This window comes from Lissotriton helveticus, chromosome 10, assembly GCF_964261635.1.
Source record: "Lissotriton helveticus chromosome 10, aLisHel1.1, whole genome shotgun sequence".
Classification (NCBI taxonomy): domain Eukaryota; kingdom Metazoa; phylum Chordata; class Amphibia; order Caudata; family Salamandridae; genus Lissotriton; species Lissotriton helveticus.
The window spans coordinates 679,095,710-679,111,176 of NC_136071.1; the positions used below are offsets into that span (position 1 = coordinate 679,095,710).

The 15,467-nt window shown below is 40.9% G+C and overlaps 1 protein-coding gene across 1 annotated transcript in view; it reads right to left on the reverse strand.

Annotated features, from left to right (window-relative positions):
- XYLB (xylulokinase) overlaps positions 1-15,467 on the reverse strand; it is a 1,059,043-nt gene that overhangs the window by 626,077 nt on the left and 417,499 nt on the right. Inside the window, exons 14-15 of the mRNA XM_078664347.1 lie at positions 11,873-11,946; positions 8,276-8,372 (exon numbers count right to left, since the gene is read on the reverse strand). Coding sequence (XP_078520473.1) covers positions 8,276-8,372; positions 11,873-11,946 — 171 coding nt within the window. The remainder of the gene's footprint in view (positions 1-8,275; positions 8,373-11,872; positions 11,947-15,467) is intronic.

Below are 15,467 nucleotides of genomic sequence, written 5' to 3' on the forward strand. Positions count from 1 at the left end.
AGGAGTCTCCTTTGCCTATTAAGCAAAGTGCATCATCTACTAATTTTAGAATGGCCATCTTTAGTCTGCAACTTCTCCAAAAGGGTGATTGAGGATTATCCAATAGGCTTATTTCCTTTCAGAAAAGTTTCAGGTGGCTCTCAATGCAGCTTTCAAGTACCTTCGCTGTGAACAGTAAAACGGACGCATAATGTCAGTTGTTCGGATCATCAGGATCCAACTCTGTTTACTTCAGTATGGGAACACGTGGCCTAGTTTTAGTAAGTTGCGGTTCTTGACCATGTGCCAGAGAAGTCATGATGATGTTAATGCAGAAGGAAGTAATTGTTGAGCTAATCTCTTTGAGAAGCGGACATTCGAGAGGGTCTAGGAAGTGTTAAGAGTTTCTGGTCTTAGCAATAGTTTTTAGTATTTCCTTGATTATACTTCCTTGAAGGAAGGCCGCAAAGTTTTCGACGTTTGGATGAAGTTCCGTCAAACTTGTGTTCTCTGGTAGCTATTAAGGAGATAGTTCAATATTTTTAAATTTTCTGCAAAGAAAGTAGAGAACGTCATTCATTCCTTGTTAATAACAGTGTTGCCCCTTGCTCGGGGTTTCGTGGTGCTTTTCAATGTTTTAAAAAGGTTTTCAGGATGGTTTATAGTAAAATCAAGCTTTGATAAATAAAGCGAGATTTTATTTCAAATATATGCTTTCCTGTAATTGTTTCTTTCTTGCCTTTGTCATTAGAGGTTTAGTGTGGATGGGTTTTGTCGCCACAGGGTTCTGAGTGATTTCCTTTCCTCATTAAGCTCTTCAGATGGAGGTGTTGCTGATGTGGGTGATTTATAATATTTGTATTTTGGAATTCTTTTGTGTTTGCTATATTGACTAATTTCAGGTTGCAGCTTGATTTCTCCTTATAAGTATTTTCTTTGTAATAATATATAATTAGATTTTCTATAGACTCAAGCACTGATATTTGAAACTGTTTCATTCCTATGTTATCCTGCCTTCATCATATTGACTTAATATTGTTCTTACTCCACACTATCTCCACTGGGGTGAATGTATGACATTGTTCTGCATTCTGCCCATCAATTGTTCTTTTTGCATTTGTCACCCCGATTGGGACGGGTATGCTCAGACGTGAGTCCCGTGCTCTCCATGCCACTGGAGTCAAGCTATCCTGGCTGATGACGGCTGAAAACCCAAAACCGGTCCTAGAATGCTTGTTTCCAGTCCAGGGAGGACCTGGCTTGGCAGTTCGGGCTGCACTGTTCCCATTGTGCCTAGGGTCAAGTCTGATTTGCATATGGCTGGGTCGACACTGGAATGGCATGGTGAGAAAACTAATGATGGATTTAGGCCCAGATCTCTGCACTGGGGTGAATGTATGTCATTGTTCTGCATTCTGTCCATCAATTGTTCTTTTTGCTTACTCCAGACTAAAACTTTAATAAAAATTGTTGACTTATAAAAAGAATATTCCCATCAGACCAAATCTTCATTGGAACATTTTTGGCAAAAAAAAGTTGTGTTAGAAGAATACAAAAATGATTTAGTAAAGGATATATATTTACAGGCTAAAATTGCAGTGCAGTCTTTGCAAGTAATGGGGTTCTCAAATGCCGAAGCTGATTAAAATGCAAGGTAACCTCTCAAATTTTTTTTGTAAGGGAATGAGTTGATGTAAATTTGCAGCATTTTATCAGCTATCAAAATGTAGTCCACAATAGCAATTTGAACAAGCATTCTTTCATAAAGCTGCACAGGATTAATTATACCAAGAGTGATTGTTCTGGGGGAACGGTTTTGACAGAGATGTGGAGAAATATTCTTGGTCTCCAATACCCCAATTGTTTTCAGACTTCTTTGTCTTAATCGTCTATTGTCCAGTTGCATCCTTCCTTAGGTGAAACTTGCTGAATAGTTGTCTCTATAATTTCTGAAATGCTGTGCCTTTCGTTCTATCAACTGTTTTCTTCTCCCAAGCTGTAGAGTAGGGGCACCGATCTTTTTGGTTGGACCTCTATGCTTGTGACCCTCCTACTGATTCAACCTATTTCTGATTGAATGCAAATGTTTCCATCACAATCAGATACACCACTGTTCTAGAGGTGTAATACTTAAAGGTTTTTACTAATCAAGCCTTTGCACAAAATATATTTGTCCATGAATCTACAACAGTACCTTAGTCTCCAGGGTACTTGTGAGCCAGACTTTAAAAGAAAGCACTTTTAATACGTATGCTACTTAGATTACACATCAAGTCTGAAAAAGACCACAATAATTTATGACAGCATACAACAGCAACCAATATCATCAATTCATCAATCTTATATTCATTTAAATATTAAGAATGGACATGGGAAATTCCAGATAAAATATGTACACTTACTGAGCTTAAAAATCTTTTGGCAGTAAGCTCCTACTCTACAAAAAATCTTTAGCATAAACTAGTCTACACATACAAAAGAACAAGGAATCTTGATTTCACAAGTAATAAAAATAAAATAGCTAATTATTACATGTGCCCTATTTAAAAGTGGGTGGTAATGAGACATCTGGTAATTATTGGCAGATGTCCTGTCCACATAACTGTCATTTCCCGCCTCATTTAGAGGTCAGGAGTAAGCAGTGAGTTGGACAAAGGAGTCACAGCCCTCTCTGCTGTTCAGAGAAGTATGGGACAGAACCTACACTAGTGGAAATGGCATGGAAGGAACCACTCTCTCCAACACCATATCCACTGCTGTCTCCCCAGTCCAAGGTTACCATTTCAGTCACAGAGAGAAAACAAATAACAAATGGCCCCCATGAGAAGAAAGAAAACTCACAGTCCATGATGGACACAGCTTTTGCTTATTTCGAATAAAGACAACACTGTGTGGGTCTATCTTTGGACAAAAAGTAGGCCTGGGCGGTGAACTTCGCTCCACTCACGGATTAGCGAAGTTTTCTGCACTCCGCACACCGCGGAGCTCACGGAGTGCAGAAAACTCTGCTTCACGATGTGCAACTGAGTTTTTTCCCCGCTCGCGATCACGAACGGTAAGTTCGTGAGCGCGAGCTGCCGCTCAGGTAGAATTTCTACCAGACCGGTAGGAATACCAGCACAAACTGCAGTTTGCACTGCCCTGTGCCACTTGCGGAACTTTGCAGAGCTTTTTGGAATGTTGCGGAGTTCCGCGTAGCAAACTCTGCGAACTACGCCCAGGCTTGAAAAAAAGGCTGTCTTGGATGCCTTGCAGCCATAGCACGATGTGCCTGCCATCACATTTTGTTCTGGCCTTAGGCAGCTCTAGCAATAAAGGCAGAAGTCACCTCAATGAAATAGGCCAGTGCACCAGCAAATATTAGATTTGGCCCTTAGCCTTTACAGGTACCTAGAACGCAGAGTTAGAACAGCTCATTGTGGGACCTCTGCAGCCATAAACTTCAAACGTTTTCCAAGGAATTGGGAGTTGCTTCCACATAAGGGGGGATTGTTCCTAACTTAATGCGTCTAATATCTCCCCTACACTTTAATATGATTACTATTTAAAAAAAAATTAAAAATGTAGATAAAGTATTGCTTTATAGGGTACCGCTGTTTACCGTTCGGTATTGCTTGCCACTGGAAAAACAAGAGAAATAATTGATGTTTAACTGGGGCTACAAATATGGGTTTGATGCATACAATGGTCATTCCCTCTCATAAACAGTTTCTGAAGAAACAGGATTTAAAAAAGATCCACGCATACAATTGCCAGCGAAAATATTTGCCATTGGTATTGTGCTGTTGGTTGCTCCTAGGCTTTAACTAGCTTCTAATTTCTTTAGTAGCTCCCGAAAAAGCGTTCAGTCCAGTTTCACGATTGGTGAAAAACAAACAGGGGAATTCCTCCAGAATACAAGTTACTTCATTTTACATCTCCATGTTGCCCTTAACAGCCTCCTGCAATACCTCCAGGTAAATTGATATCCTGTAATCAAGCTACTGGATGCAGCAAGTAACATTTTCCAACAACAGTGCGTTTTCTATCAATGGTCTGATCAATTACTGATACCTGTAACATTTTCTACAGTAATTAACTATTTGAAATAGAAGGCTGCTATTTAATGCAATTCAATATAAATCTAAGCTCTGTTCAACAAACTTTAGGACTGTTACTCCCTACTACTGACAAGAGTTTACAGAAAATAAGTATACCATCAGGAGGAATAAGAGGATCTGCTAAGGATCACAGTTCCAGTAAAGTCTCGAAAAGCACCCTACTCAGATAGCAGCTGTGAGGATTTGGGTGCACTACATGATATGGCTGTGAGGCCTTATGGTGGAGTACACTCGCAAATATTGTCTTGTGTTCAGTCAGGCTCGTTTACTTAACCTTAGCTCAACCCTGGGTAGCTGAGGCTGCTAACAGTAAGGCTTTGGCAACCTAGTGAAAGGCATTGAAAAGCACCAAAGAACGAAATGAGAATGTCACACAACACAAAAGAAACCATGCAACATAAGCAATTGGTGGCTCTGCCAAGCAAACAGTTTGCACATCTGTTTCCTAGAGACCGGGATATAGTAATGGAACCAACGATAGTGATCTGTGCTGGTGGTGCTATTGTGGTACTGGCCACCCTGTCACCTGGGGTGCACAACTACCTAGAGTGCAGACTCCAGGCCAAAACTATACAAACATAAGTACCCAAGCACACAATAGAAGTCCGTAAGTCAAGATGAAGTAACACAAGTGTTATTATTTTGAGATCAATAAGCATGTGTGGTCCATAACCATTCTTCTTTTTTTCTTTCAAACATGGTTTTTATTCTTTGAACATTCCAAAGTCTTGAGAATACAAACAATAGATGCAGCCAACACGTGTTTCGTCCTTTGGAATTTTTTTTAAGGCTAAAGGGTCTTGTCAGGGCCAGTGTGCAACCATACTAGTAGGCAATTTTCATGTTGCAAACCAAAAACAAATTTGAGGCTTAACCTGGCCGTATCATCAAAATATCTCTGGACGTAAAAATTCCTGGAGAAAATCAGTAGACCTTCCTATGGCAAAAATATAACTAATATCCTTTGTGCATTTTTGCCCTACATTTGTAGGAAACCGAGTTCTTTCAAAATACGGCTATCACACAAGCATCTGTTACATTTGAAGAGGCGCATAACATAGAATGCTATTTCAGGTATGAAGATTCATCTTTTTAGGCAGTGCTCGAAATGGAAAAATAGAAGTGCAGGTACTCTGAACCAGAGCACTTGCTTGTTTCTGAGAAGTGCGGGTACTCGCCAATTAAACGTATTACATCACATTTGGGAAGTGCAGGTACTCTACCGCTCAAAATAAAAAAGTGCCAGTACTCAGTACCGGACAGTACCATGTAATGTAACAAATGTAATGTAATGTAACAAAATATTTGTATAGCGCGCTATCACTCCAGGGAGCATCTTGGCGCTTTTGGATCAGAAGCTGATGTAGTGATGATCCTCCGCTGTACTATCCATTTGGCGCCAACCTTCATAAAATGTAAAAATGTAAAAATACCAACGCTTTGCACACTGTATCAGTGAGACTATATATCCAGGTCTTAAGAGATTTCCTGAAGCAAGTTTCAGAAGAAATCTGACGGAGATAAGAGGGGAGTTTGTTCCAGGCCCTAGAGCCGATCACTACAAGGGATTTCCCTCCCTTGGTGGCGAACCTAAATTTAGGGATGGTAAGCAGGTTAGCAGTGGAGGATCTGAGGTTTTGTGATGGACAGTAACGAGTAAACCCTTTCAGAAGATATTTAGGGCCCTGAGAGTGAAAGGCCCTGAAGGTGATAACTAAAACTTTAAACAAGATGCGTTTATGGATGGGGAGCCAGTGGAGGGCATCTAGCGCAGCCGAGGCTGAGGACTTCCTAGGCCATCTGAGCACTAGGTGGGCGGCTACGTGCTGGACCATCTGTTGCCTGTGAAGGACCGCTTTATTTGCTCCTGCATATAAGCTGTTACAGTAGTCCAGTCTTGATGTTATTAATGCCACCACTACCGTGCGTCTTGCTGCCAGAGGAAGAAGGTCGAAAAATGTCCTCAGGCTCTTTATGATGTTATAGCAGGTCCCTGCCACCGTCAGTGCTTGTTGTTTAAATGATAGAGTATCATCAAACTTGATCCCAAGGTTATGGGCCGCGCTAATTGTGTTTGGGGGGGCTTCCGCATCCTCAGGCCACCATTGCTTGGGAGAAAATAAATTATGGAGTCCAAATGGTAACATTTCTGTTTTTCCTGTGTTACATTTTAGATGATTATTTCTCCTCCACGCGAAAGTAGCTGAAAGACAATTTTTGAGGTTTTGTTCTGCATTTGACATATCCTTATCGAGGACTAGGATCAGCTGCGTATCATCCGCATACGCAATAGTGCTGATCTTAAAAGACGAAATTAGTTTATTCAGGGGGACCCTATAAAGATTAAAAAGCGTTGGGCTCAAACTGGAGCCCTGTGGTACCCCTGTCGTCAGCACTTTTGCTGACGACAGGGTGGTCACTTGACGTGTATGGGTCAGGGAATTCTTCAGCCACTCCAATACGGTTCCTGCTATACCAGATGTTACCAAATGGTCTATAAGGATAGCATGAAAAACCGTATCAAAGGCCGCAGATAAATCTAAAAGGATCAGGACAGCCTTCTTGCCCTGATCCATAGCAGCCCGTAGAGTTTCGATCGTGAACAGAAGGGCGGACTCTGTAGAATGCTGAGCTCTAAAGCCCGCCTGATTAGTGTGTAGTATATTATTTTCTTCCAGGAACGTGGTAAGCTGCCTGTTCACAAAAGTTTCAGCTAGTTTACATACCATACCATTTAAAGCACTGTTTTTAGGTTATACCAGGTTTGTTGAGCCTAATATGAGGGGATAGCTTTATTTTATTTTTTGGTGTTTCATTTATGCAGCGGATTATTAAGCCCTTGTTCCAGTTTGAGGTTTTTACCCTTTAATTCAAGAGTTTCATGATTTGGACATCGCCATGAACATTATTGGTAAAAAGATATTCTATAGCCTGAAGACACACCTGCATGAGTAGGTGACATAAATAAATATTATACATATATACACATAGCACATGAACTAGGTCATATGACACAGACAGAGACAGTGGTGCCAATAGTTGTACTACCTGAATAAAGCAAGGGGCTCCACTTTTTTTCACATGAGTTGACAGGGTCTGACCTAAACTCTCAGGGATTCTTCTGTCTCACTGGTGATGGCCTGTGAGATGGTATGAATGTTCACCCACACAAGATGGAAGCATGTGACAGGTGACGGTTCCAACTCTGTATTTAGTGAGTGTACGGATGTAGTATTACAATTGGATGCAATATATGGCTCAGTAGAACTTTAACCCGTTCCATGCTGAGGACGGCCGGGGGCTGTCCCACGTGACGGTGGACATGTGCGGGGGGTCGGCCGGTGGCCGTCCAAACCCCACCCACTGACTAAAATGCCCACACCGCGGCGGAATTTAGCGCTGCGGTCAATGGGTTAATTTTGTTTGCAGGTCACTAATATAATATGGAGGTCTTGATGTGGCGTTCCTGATGAAGGCGTTTAACGCCGAAACACGTGTTGAGAAAAAATGTAATACATGCCACACCAGTATTGAATTATATATTATAAGGATTTAAGACTGTGTGAAGTACAAGATTGATGAAGCACATAATGATAAATTGTGTCATAAAGCATAAAGAATAAAATGTGAAAAAACTGTAGCTGAAAAATATATAGGACGAAGTAGGAAATATATCCTTATACATATCAAATGGTTTTAAATTAAAGATGAGGGTGTGTATGTAGTATTAATGACGGTATGCAAGAGAAGAACATTGTTTCAATTGTATGCATTTTATTTGTAGTGATGTGCAATAATGATGCTTAGGATATTGGTTATAATGTGCAACAAGGATACTTAAAAACACTTTTTGGAATGTCTATTTGAATGTTGATAAAAAGACGAATGTAAAGCAAAAAAATTCTTTTCTGAGACATAATTTTCTATACAAGCATATGAATGATTGAGGTTGCTGGGGCTTTTTTGCAAAGGAGAGAAGGAGAGGAGCCACCGTTTGGCAAACTACTCATGAGTCACAGCATTTATTTTGGCTCCAGGAGCAGCTGGAGGTATGATCATTACACCTTTAACTCAAATGTTCATCACTAACTCCAAATATGCCAACCACATAGCGATTTGTGCGCACATAATTTAGAATGCCGTCTGTTTTGCTACCTTACCAATACAATTTAAAGTAAAAAAACAATCAAACTTACGAATTTTATATCCCAGTCTCTCAGCATGAATTCTCTTTGCCATGAATTGACTCTCAATTACTGCCCGCACTTCCATCTCCTTTGGAAAATTAGGAACCTGGAGAACACAGACATGAAAATATAAAGAAAAGGGTTACAATGAGCTCTGTTTAGAACCTTGCCTATTATAAAAAGGAAAACATGAGAGATAATATTTAACTTGATTCATATTTAAAATGAAACACCCTTTGAAAAACTTTAAGATAGCACTGATATGGGTAGAAAAAATTAGATAGAATGGGAGCGTGGCCAATTGCTGACCAAGATTATTGCGGCCTTGGAACGTTCTCCTCTCCAAGGCCAGAGCCCTACTTAAATCCGAACAATGACCCATCCATATGCTCTAGTAAGGAGAAAATATAGCCTGAGACTTTCTCCAGTAATCACTGCAACACCGTACATGAGTAATGGGTGGCTGAAGAAAAGAAGACCACTTGATCCCGCCCATAACACTCCAACGGCAAGCGGAGCAAGCTCACAACCCAGGACTGAACAAATGGAGGGTGCCTTGACTAATGCCGGTGGCACAGAGGGCAAGCAAGGCACCTCTCCTCAAGGCCCCAAAGGGAAGAGGCCAAGATAGAAAGATTAAGTGCACAAGGGCATGCCCCACCCCTCATCCCCACTGTAAATAGCATGCTATCTCCCTGGAGAGCATGGTGCAGCATGGGTTACACCACAAAAAAGCACCTGCAAAAAAAATAATTATCTTCCCCTCTCCCCTACAGGCTGAGTCATATAGCTTTCAAGGTTGTTGAAGAGAAGCAGTCCTTCCTTTGCCATAAAACATGAGTCGGGATAGCCTTTCAAGGGATTCATAGTCTGATCAGAAGAGTGAGAATAAAATGATAAAAATGGATGATGTCAGGATGATAAATTTTTCTTGGATGAATGAGGAAGCTACTATCTTGTCATTGATCGGAAATCAAAAGTGTGCGCTTCTAACTGCTAAAAGCTGAATGCATGAGAAAATCCAGGTCGTGCCATTTGTGTTGTCATGAACTTCAGTTTGGCCATGATAGCTTTTTTTAACTGCTTCTTATTTCCAGTTCTTGACCTACACCTACTGGTCCACCACTCAAGAGCCTGCTGCCAGGGCCAGTCCTCTGAAAGGCAACATCAGAAAGTAAAGAAACCTAGCCTACCAGCCTCATTGACAAATCTGCAGACCTACTCATGGAAAACTCCACAAATTCTCAAGAAGGAATGGAGAGCGTAAGTAGCATATTTTTCAAACCTCACAGTGAGATGCAGACCTTTGTAGAATTAAAAAAATCAGTACAACCATCTTTCTATACTGTAGTTCCAGGTGGAAAGTATCCTTTAGTGCCATGGCTAAGGGACCTACAATGTGAGACATACTTGAGTCGGCTCTTCAATTTCTGAATACTCAAAATATTTTTATTTATTCCAGCATTTTCGTGATGTATGTCAATACAGCGGCAAAACCCTTGCTGCAGATGTATGTGCCACTGGGGACTGGATGTACTTTCTCTTCCTCCTCTATATCATATTCTGAATTTACCCACATCTTTCTTGGTGAGTTTAAAAGCCCTGGTAAGGGCCTAACACAAAAGAGGAAGGTATCTATGTATTTGCCTGCAGTTTTATTCTCTTGTTCTGAGGCACATACTTAATAGGCCTGAACCTTCCCTAAGAGGGCCACCCATAAGAAGAGTAAACAACAGCATGTTGCGATGTCCTAGTGACATGATGACACAGATTGGTATGTCCCCTTGCACCTGCCCACAATTAGAAATTACTGTTGCAACTCTTCTCCCTACCTTCCCATCATACCTAACACCTATGAAAGGATATGTTGTTAGTTTTCCAAAAATGAGTCCCACACCTAAACATGCATGGATCTGCTCACAAAGGGTATTGGCTTCATATTCCAGAGAGTGATTCACCTGCAAAATGCTCTTCCTATATTATCTCCTCTTCCGCTCAACTAGGATCCATATCATACAGAATGCGACAAGTGGACTTTCTCTTCCAGTAGAAAAGGGGACACACAGTGCTGAAGTCCTGTTCCTCATCATCAGGTTAGGCTCCTCCTCTTCTGGATCTGCAAGTTTTTATGTCCATCCCCCTGGACCCTAAGAGGCAGTGAAGGGGGCCTGATTCTAATTCTTTGACTGTGAGTAAGCACAGGACAAGTCTTTCCAAGCAAAAACTTGATTAACAGAGCGTAAAAGTCACACCCAACACCTGATGAGTACTACTTCTTCCATCTCAAAGACAAGCTGAGCCTTACACTTTTCATTGCCTTCCTGCACAAAATCTATTCTTGGAGGCTTCTTCCATTTGTTTGTGTTAGAAAGAAATAACAAAGAGAAATTAAGGTATCTCTTGTAAAGCAAGCCTCAGGCAGCTGCACCATTTTGGCACAATCCCATGTCCACAGCTCCCTGTAAATATGGGTTTCAGTCAAAATCCAGGCGTGGATGCATGGGAACACCCATGCACCACCCATGGAATACCTATCTGACTCAGCGTAATCCAGGGCAGCTCAATGCACTGCATTCCATTTCTTACAAAACCATGTAAATCAACATTTGTGCGCCTTTATAAATACCGAAAAGGATTTTGCATCAGGCTGCGTCAAAAAAGCGACACAACCCAGTCACAAAATCTTTGGAAATCTGGGCCTATCTAAATAAGTGTTTGTGTTAAAATCCATGGGTGGATGCAAGCACATGATCATGCACCTCTCAAGGAAAGCCTACCTGATGCAAAGTAATGCAAGGCAGCACATTGCACTGCATTGTGCTACTATTTCTAAAAAAACATGCAAATTGATATTTGACAAGCTTTGTAAATACTGTAAAGGATTTTACGTCAGCATGCATCAAAAATGTGATGCAACCCAGACGCAAAATCTTTGTAGATCTGGCCTAAATATACATAGATTCCTGATCCGTAATTGAGCGTGTTAAAACCACTTAGTGAAATTAAGATGACAAGAAAAACCAAGATGACAAGAAAAACCAACAGACCCAACTATCCAGCCAAGAATGTGTTCATTGGGGGAGGTGTCACACCCAAAACCCTCCTGCCCCCCACCCCCTTCGAAGCTACGACCCTGCTGATCTGGGAGGTAAGTTATTGGAGTGATAAATGTTGTAAGTTGTACGAGCGCTAAAATGAACATGAGGGATCTTCTTCACTGTATCTTTATCCTTAGAAGCACCATAATAGCATCAGTAAATCTACATGGGTCCCCTCTACACACAACTCAATTTTTTTTTACATTGATGGAGCTCCTCAGTAAGTGGTAACCCAAGTGAAAGGTGAGGTGTGGCCACAAAAAAACCTCACACACTAACACTTTCTCAATTTGATATGCAAATGGTGTTTGGCCTTATTAAACACAATCACTTCCTTTCTACAATCATGATGCCGCCATCCATTAAATTAGGCTATCATGCACTTCCAACTTAGGAGACAGTCAATTGCTTCACAAAATGTATCGTTCTGCCACTCAGCAGCATGCTTTTGAGATTGAAGAGTGCTTGCAAAATCTGCTTTCCAAACATACATTGTCTAATGGTTTACCTTCTGATTTTCAGCATTAAATCTGTGAATCCCAATAGTTTCGGGGGTAATCTCCCTGACATCAAAATAAAAACCTAAAAAAGAAATAACACAAAAAATACATGTTATTTTAACTCAGTTTCGCATCGCAGTTTAGTTCCATGGCTGTTTAAATTTGAGATCCAGATTTTAGTTTGACAGATGGAATACAGTTCTTCAGGGTGATGGAGAGTATTAGGTCCACAACCTTGATGGAGCATTGTCCATTGTATTCTAGAACACGACTGGCTAAGCAAATTCTTAATTTGTTTCAAACTGCCATCATTGCTGTTCCTGCTAAGTACAACATGTTTGGTGGATAGTAGCAATCCGTTTTGGCAGCTATTCACCAAACTTTAACGATATGTTTGTTTTTCAAAACATAATTCCCACAGTTAGAGTTTGTTATTGGAAAACAAAGAACCAATGATCCAGAAAACCATGGAATTTATTTAGCGGGTGAAAGGGCGAGATTTTGATCGATACCTTATATCTATTGATCCAAACCTCGATCTGGTCGACTGAACCTTTGTTGCCTGTCTTGGAAGAAAACAGTACACCTATCTGCAAGTTAGTTCACCCAATAAAGGACTCTACTCTCAAAGATCACGGACAACTTCTAGGTTTCAAAAGTTTATTGTAAAGATATAATGAGCTGCAAATACAGACATCTCAGAATGAGATTCACGAGATACACAGGTCCAATTACATACATGTGCTCTCGAAAAGCCCTCAGACGAGCAACAGAAATCACTAACACAAGTTCTAAAAATAGTAAAGCTATCAGCATAGACGCATATCGCTCCTTCATTTAGATTGGAGGAAAACAAACACAGGTTAGGCGTCCCTACCCTGTTCTAGATGGTATCCCTACTTAACCAAATCCCAACCTAACAAAGGTGTCAGCAATGAATGACCCCCAAGGGAAGTCACCCACTCTAAGTCTCTTGGTGAAAACCTAAAGTTCTCCAGTCATGACCCCTCACTGCCTACCCATCCGCTCTCTAAAGGGTCCTCAGGTCTCTGCTCTAACTCCACCCAGGGGTGCTGTCCCTAATACAAAACAGTCAACAACATTTGAGACGCCCCTTGCGAAACGCCTCTCACGTGGTGCAACTTCAGGCTTTTTCCATGATGCTTTGTATTGGGCCTCAGACGTTAGAGTTGACCTTGCTTCTCAGTCTCTTCTCCGGCCCGCTGATACCCCTTAAACATTCCAGAACCCTCCTCCATGTCTGGGCCGTCCACTGAACAGACCTCTATTCATTCATTTATAATTGGATCCCCCCTTTCCTGTTGCAGACAGATATCTGCCGCCAAGAACCCAACTCTCATAGACTTCTAAAAAGGCTTGCAACATTTCTCAGCCCAGACATGTACGTGTAAATCAATGCTAAAACATTTCAGGCCTACAATATTTCTCATTATGATTATAGCACTCAACTTCTTCATTTAATTAAAGCATGTTAATACTCTTATTTTATTATTCAGTAAACATTTTTATAAATCCTAGCCCATTTATGCAATGACCAAAAACGTTAAAACAATCTGTGTCGTGAAAAGAAACACCTTCCCTTTTAGCTCCAGCTCTGGCCCTGAGGCCTACCACGTTCTGCTCTTAACCACATACCACCTTATGTTTTATCAGCTTCACGACATGGATTCAAAAATAATCACATCTAATAAAGTCATATAATGTCACACATTTCTGTATTAGTTCCACTTCTACTTAAATCTCTATATTAGCTATACATTTAGAATATTTCAGATACTATTAGCACTCATGGCATTTCTCTTCATGTTTTGTGCTTACTACAGGTAAGTGTGATGTACTCATACAATTAAATCAGTTTGCGCTCTCTCAGTTCCCCCCTTTGATGACCTCTCGGGGTCATCACTAACATTTAAACTGCAGTTATTGCTGGCATTCTCTGCGCTTCCAGAGCTCTCAGACTCCTGTACTGATTATCTTGTATGGCAGCCAATCTCTGCAGCTGCTCTCTTTGGGCCCTTTCTGACCTTCTTGCTCTGTACCATTTGAATACCCTCACCAATCCCCACAATATTATCCCACAGATCAATATTATGATGATAGGCTTTAGGATGTACCATACAAAGCTTTTGCCTAAGGCGGAAAACCACCCTCCAACTGTACTCATTCCGTGGCCCACCTTTTCCCAGACATTTTCTCTACTCAAGTCTTCGATCTCCTTGTGTATATTAGTTATGTTCTTAATAACCTTCTCAAGGGGCTTCGAAAGGTCTGGAATGTAAGTGCAACATTCCTGGACCTTCAAAGCCTTACAGACTCCGCCCTCTTTTGCTAATAAGACATCTAATGCAAGCCGATTTTGAAGAACCATAGCCCTTATCGATTGCATCTCTCCTTCTACCAGCATTAAGGACTGAGCAGTGCTGGCAGACAACCTGTCGACAACTGTTGCCAATCGTCTAATTTTAACATCATTAAGGATTATTCCCAAAAGAGGGAACATAGCTCCAAAGACATCTCCAACCATTTCGGCATCACCTACATCTCTCCTTCCCCTCGATGATGTCTGACCCTCAATGATCACTAAGTCTTGTGCATGATATATTTTGGGGAAGACAATTGCCAAGTAACATGATCCATACCAGTTGTCAGGTAGTCTTACGTAAGCATTTCTTCCACATACAAAATACACATTTGGAATCACTTGCATTCCCTTCAGGAAATCCTTAGTGTAGTACTCTAAATTAAAAGCATGTTCACAGTCAACTTCACCCACGTATACATTTTCATAATACGTTTTGGCTCGGTGAAGACATAGCTTTCCTCTCTGCGCTTTATCTAAAGCTATTGGACCACTACTACCCTTTCTCTTATGTGACTTCTCTTCCTCGGTCCAATCTAATTTCCCTTGTCCTGATTTTTTCAAAATCTTTTGTCTCCTGTAACGATCATCCACCTGCCCTATGAACTTTTTCTCGACTTCTGACACCTTGCATGTCAGATTATTTCTACGGGCATGTGAAGTATCTAAGGTAATCCAAGGAATGAAGAACTTGGCCAATCTGTCTTCACTCTTCCAGTAATCCCATTTGTTCATCTGCTTATAATTTGGGACTTCTGGCAACACTGAATCATAATTTGAGAAATAGTATTCAAAACTATCTCTCTCATAAAATATACTAAGCAATAAGCTACATGTAATGCCATATGTCAGAGGGAGGTGATGATAGCGAATTCCTTCATCTACAGATGCAGGCAACTGCATGCAGACGTAGCAATCCTTAACCTCCATGGCATCCACGTATTCATATAAAAGTTTAGCATAAGCATTTGACCTAAAGTCTCCTTGGGACTCGTCTACATGTAACCTGCGGGCTTCTGCAGCCAATAACGCTTTCTCTTGAGTGTTTTCCCTTTTCTCACCAGCAACAATAGGTGTAAGCGTTACTACAGAACTCACATCAGTTACCTTTACCTCTTCTTCATGTCCCTTTACATAAGAAATTGTTACCACTAAAGCTATTAATATTATCACTCCTACTATTAGTGTACCTATTATACATTTAGCTCTGCGGTTCGGGGTGC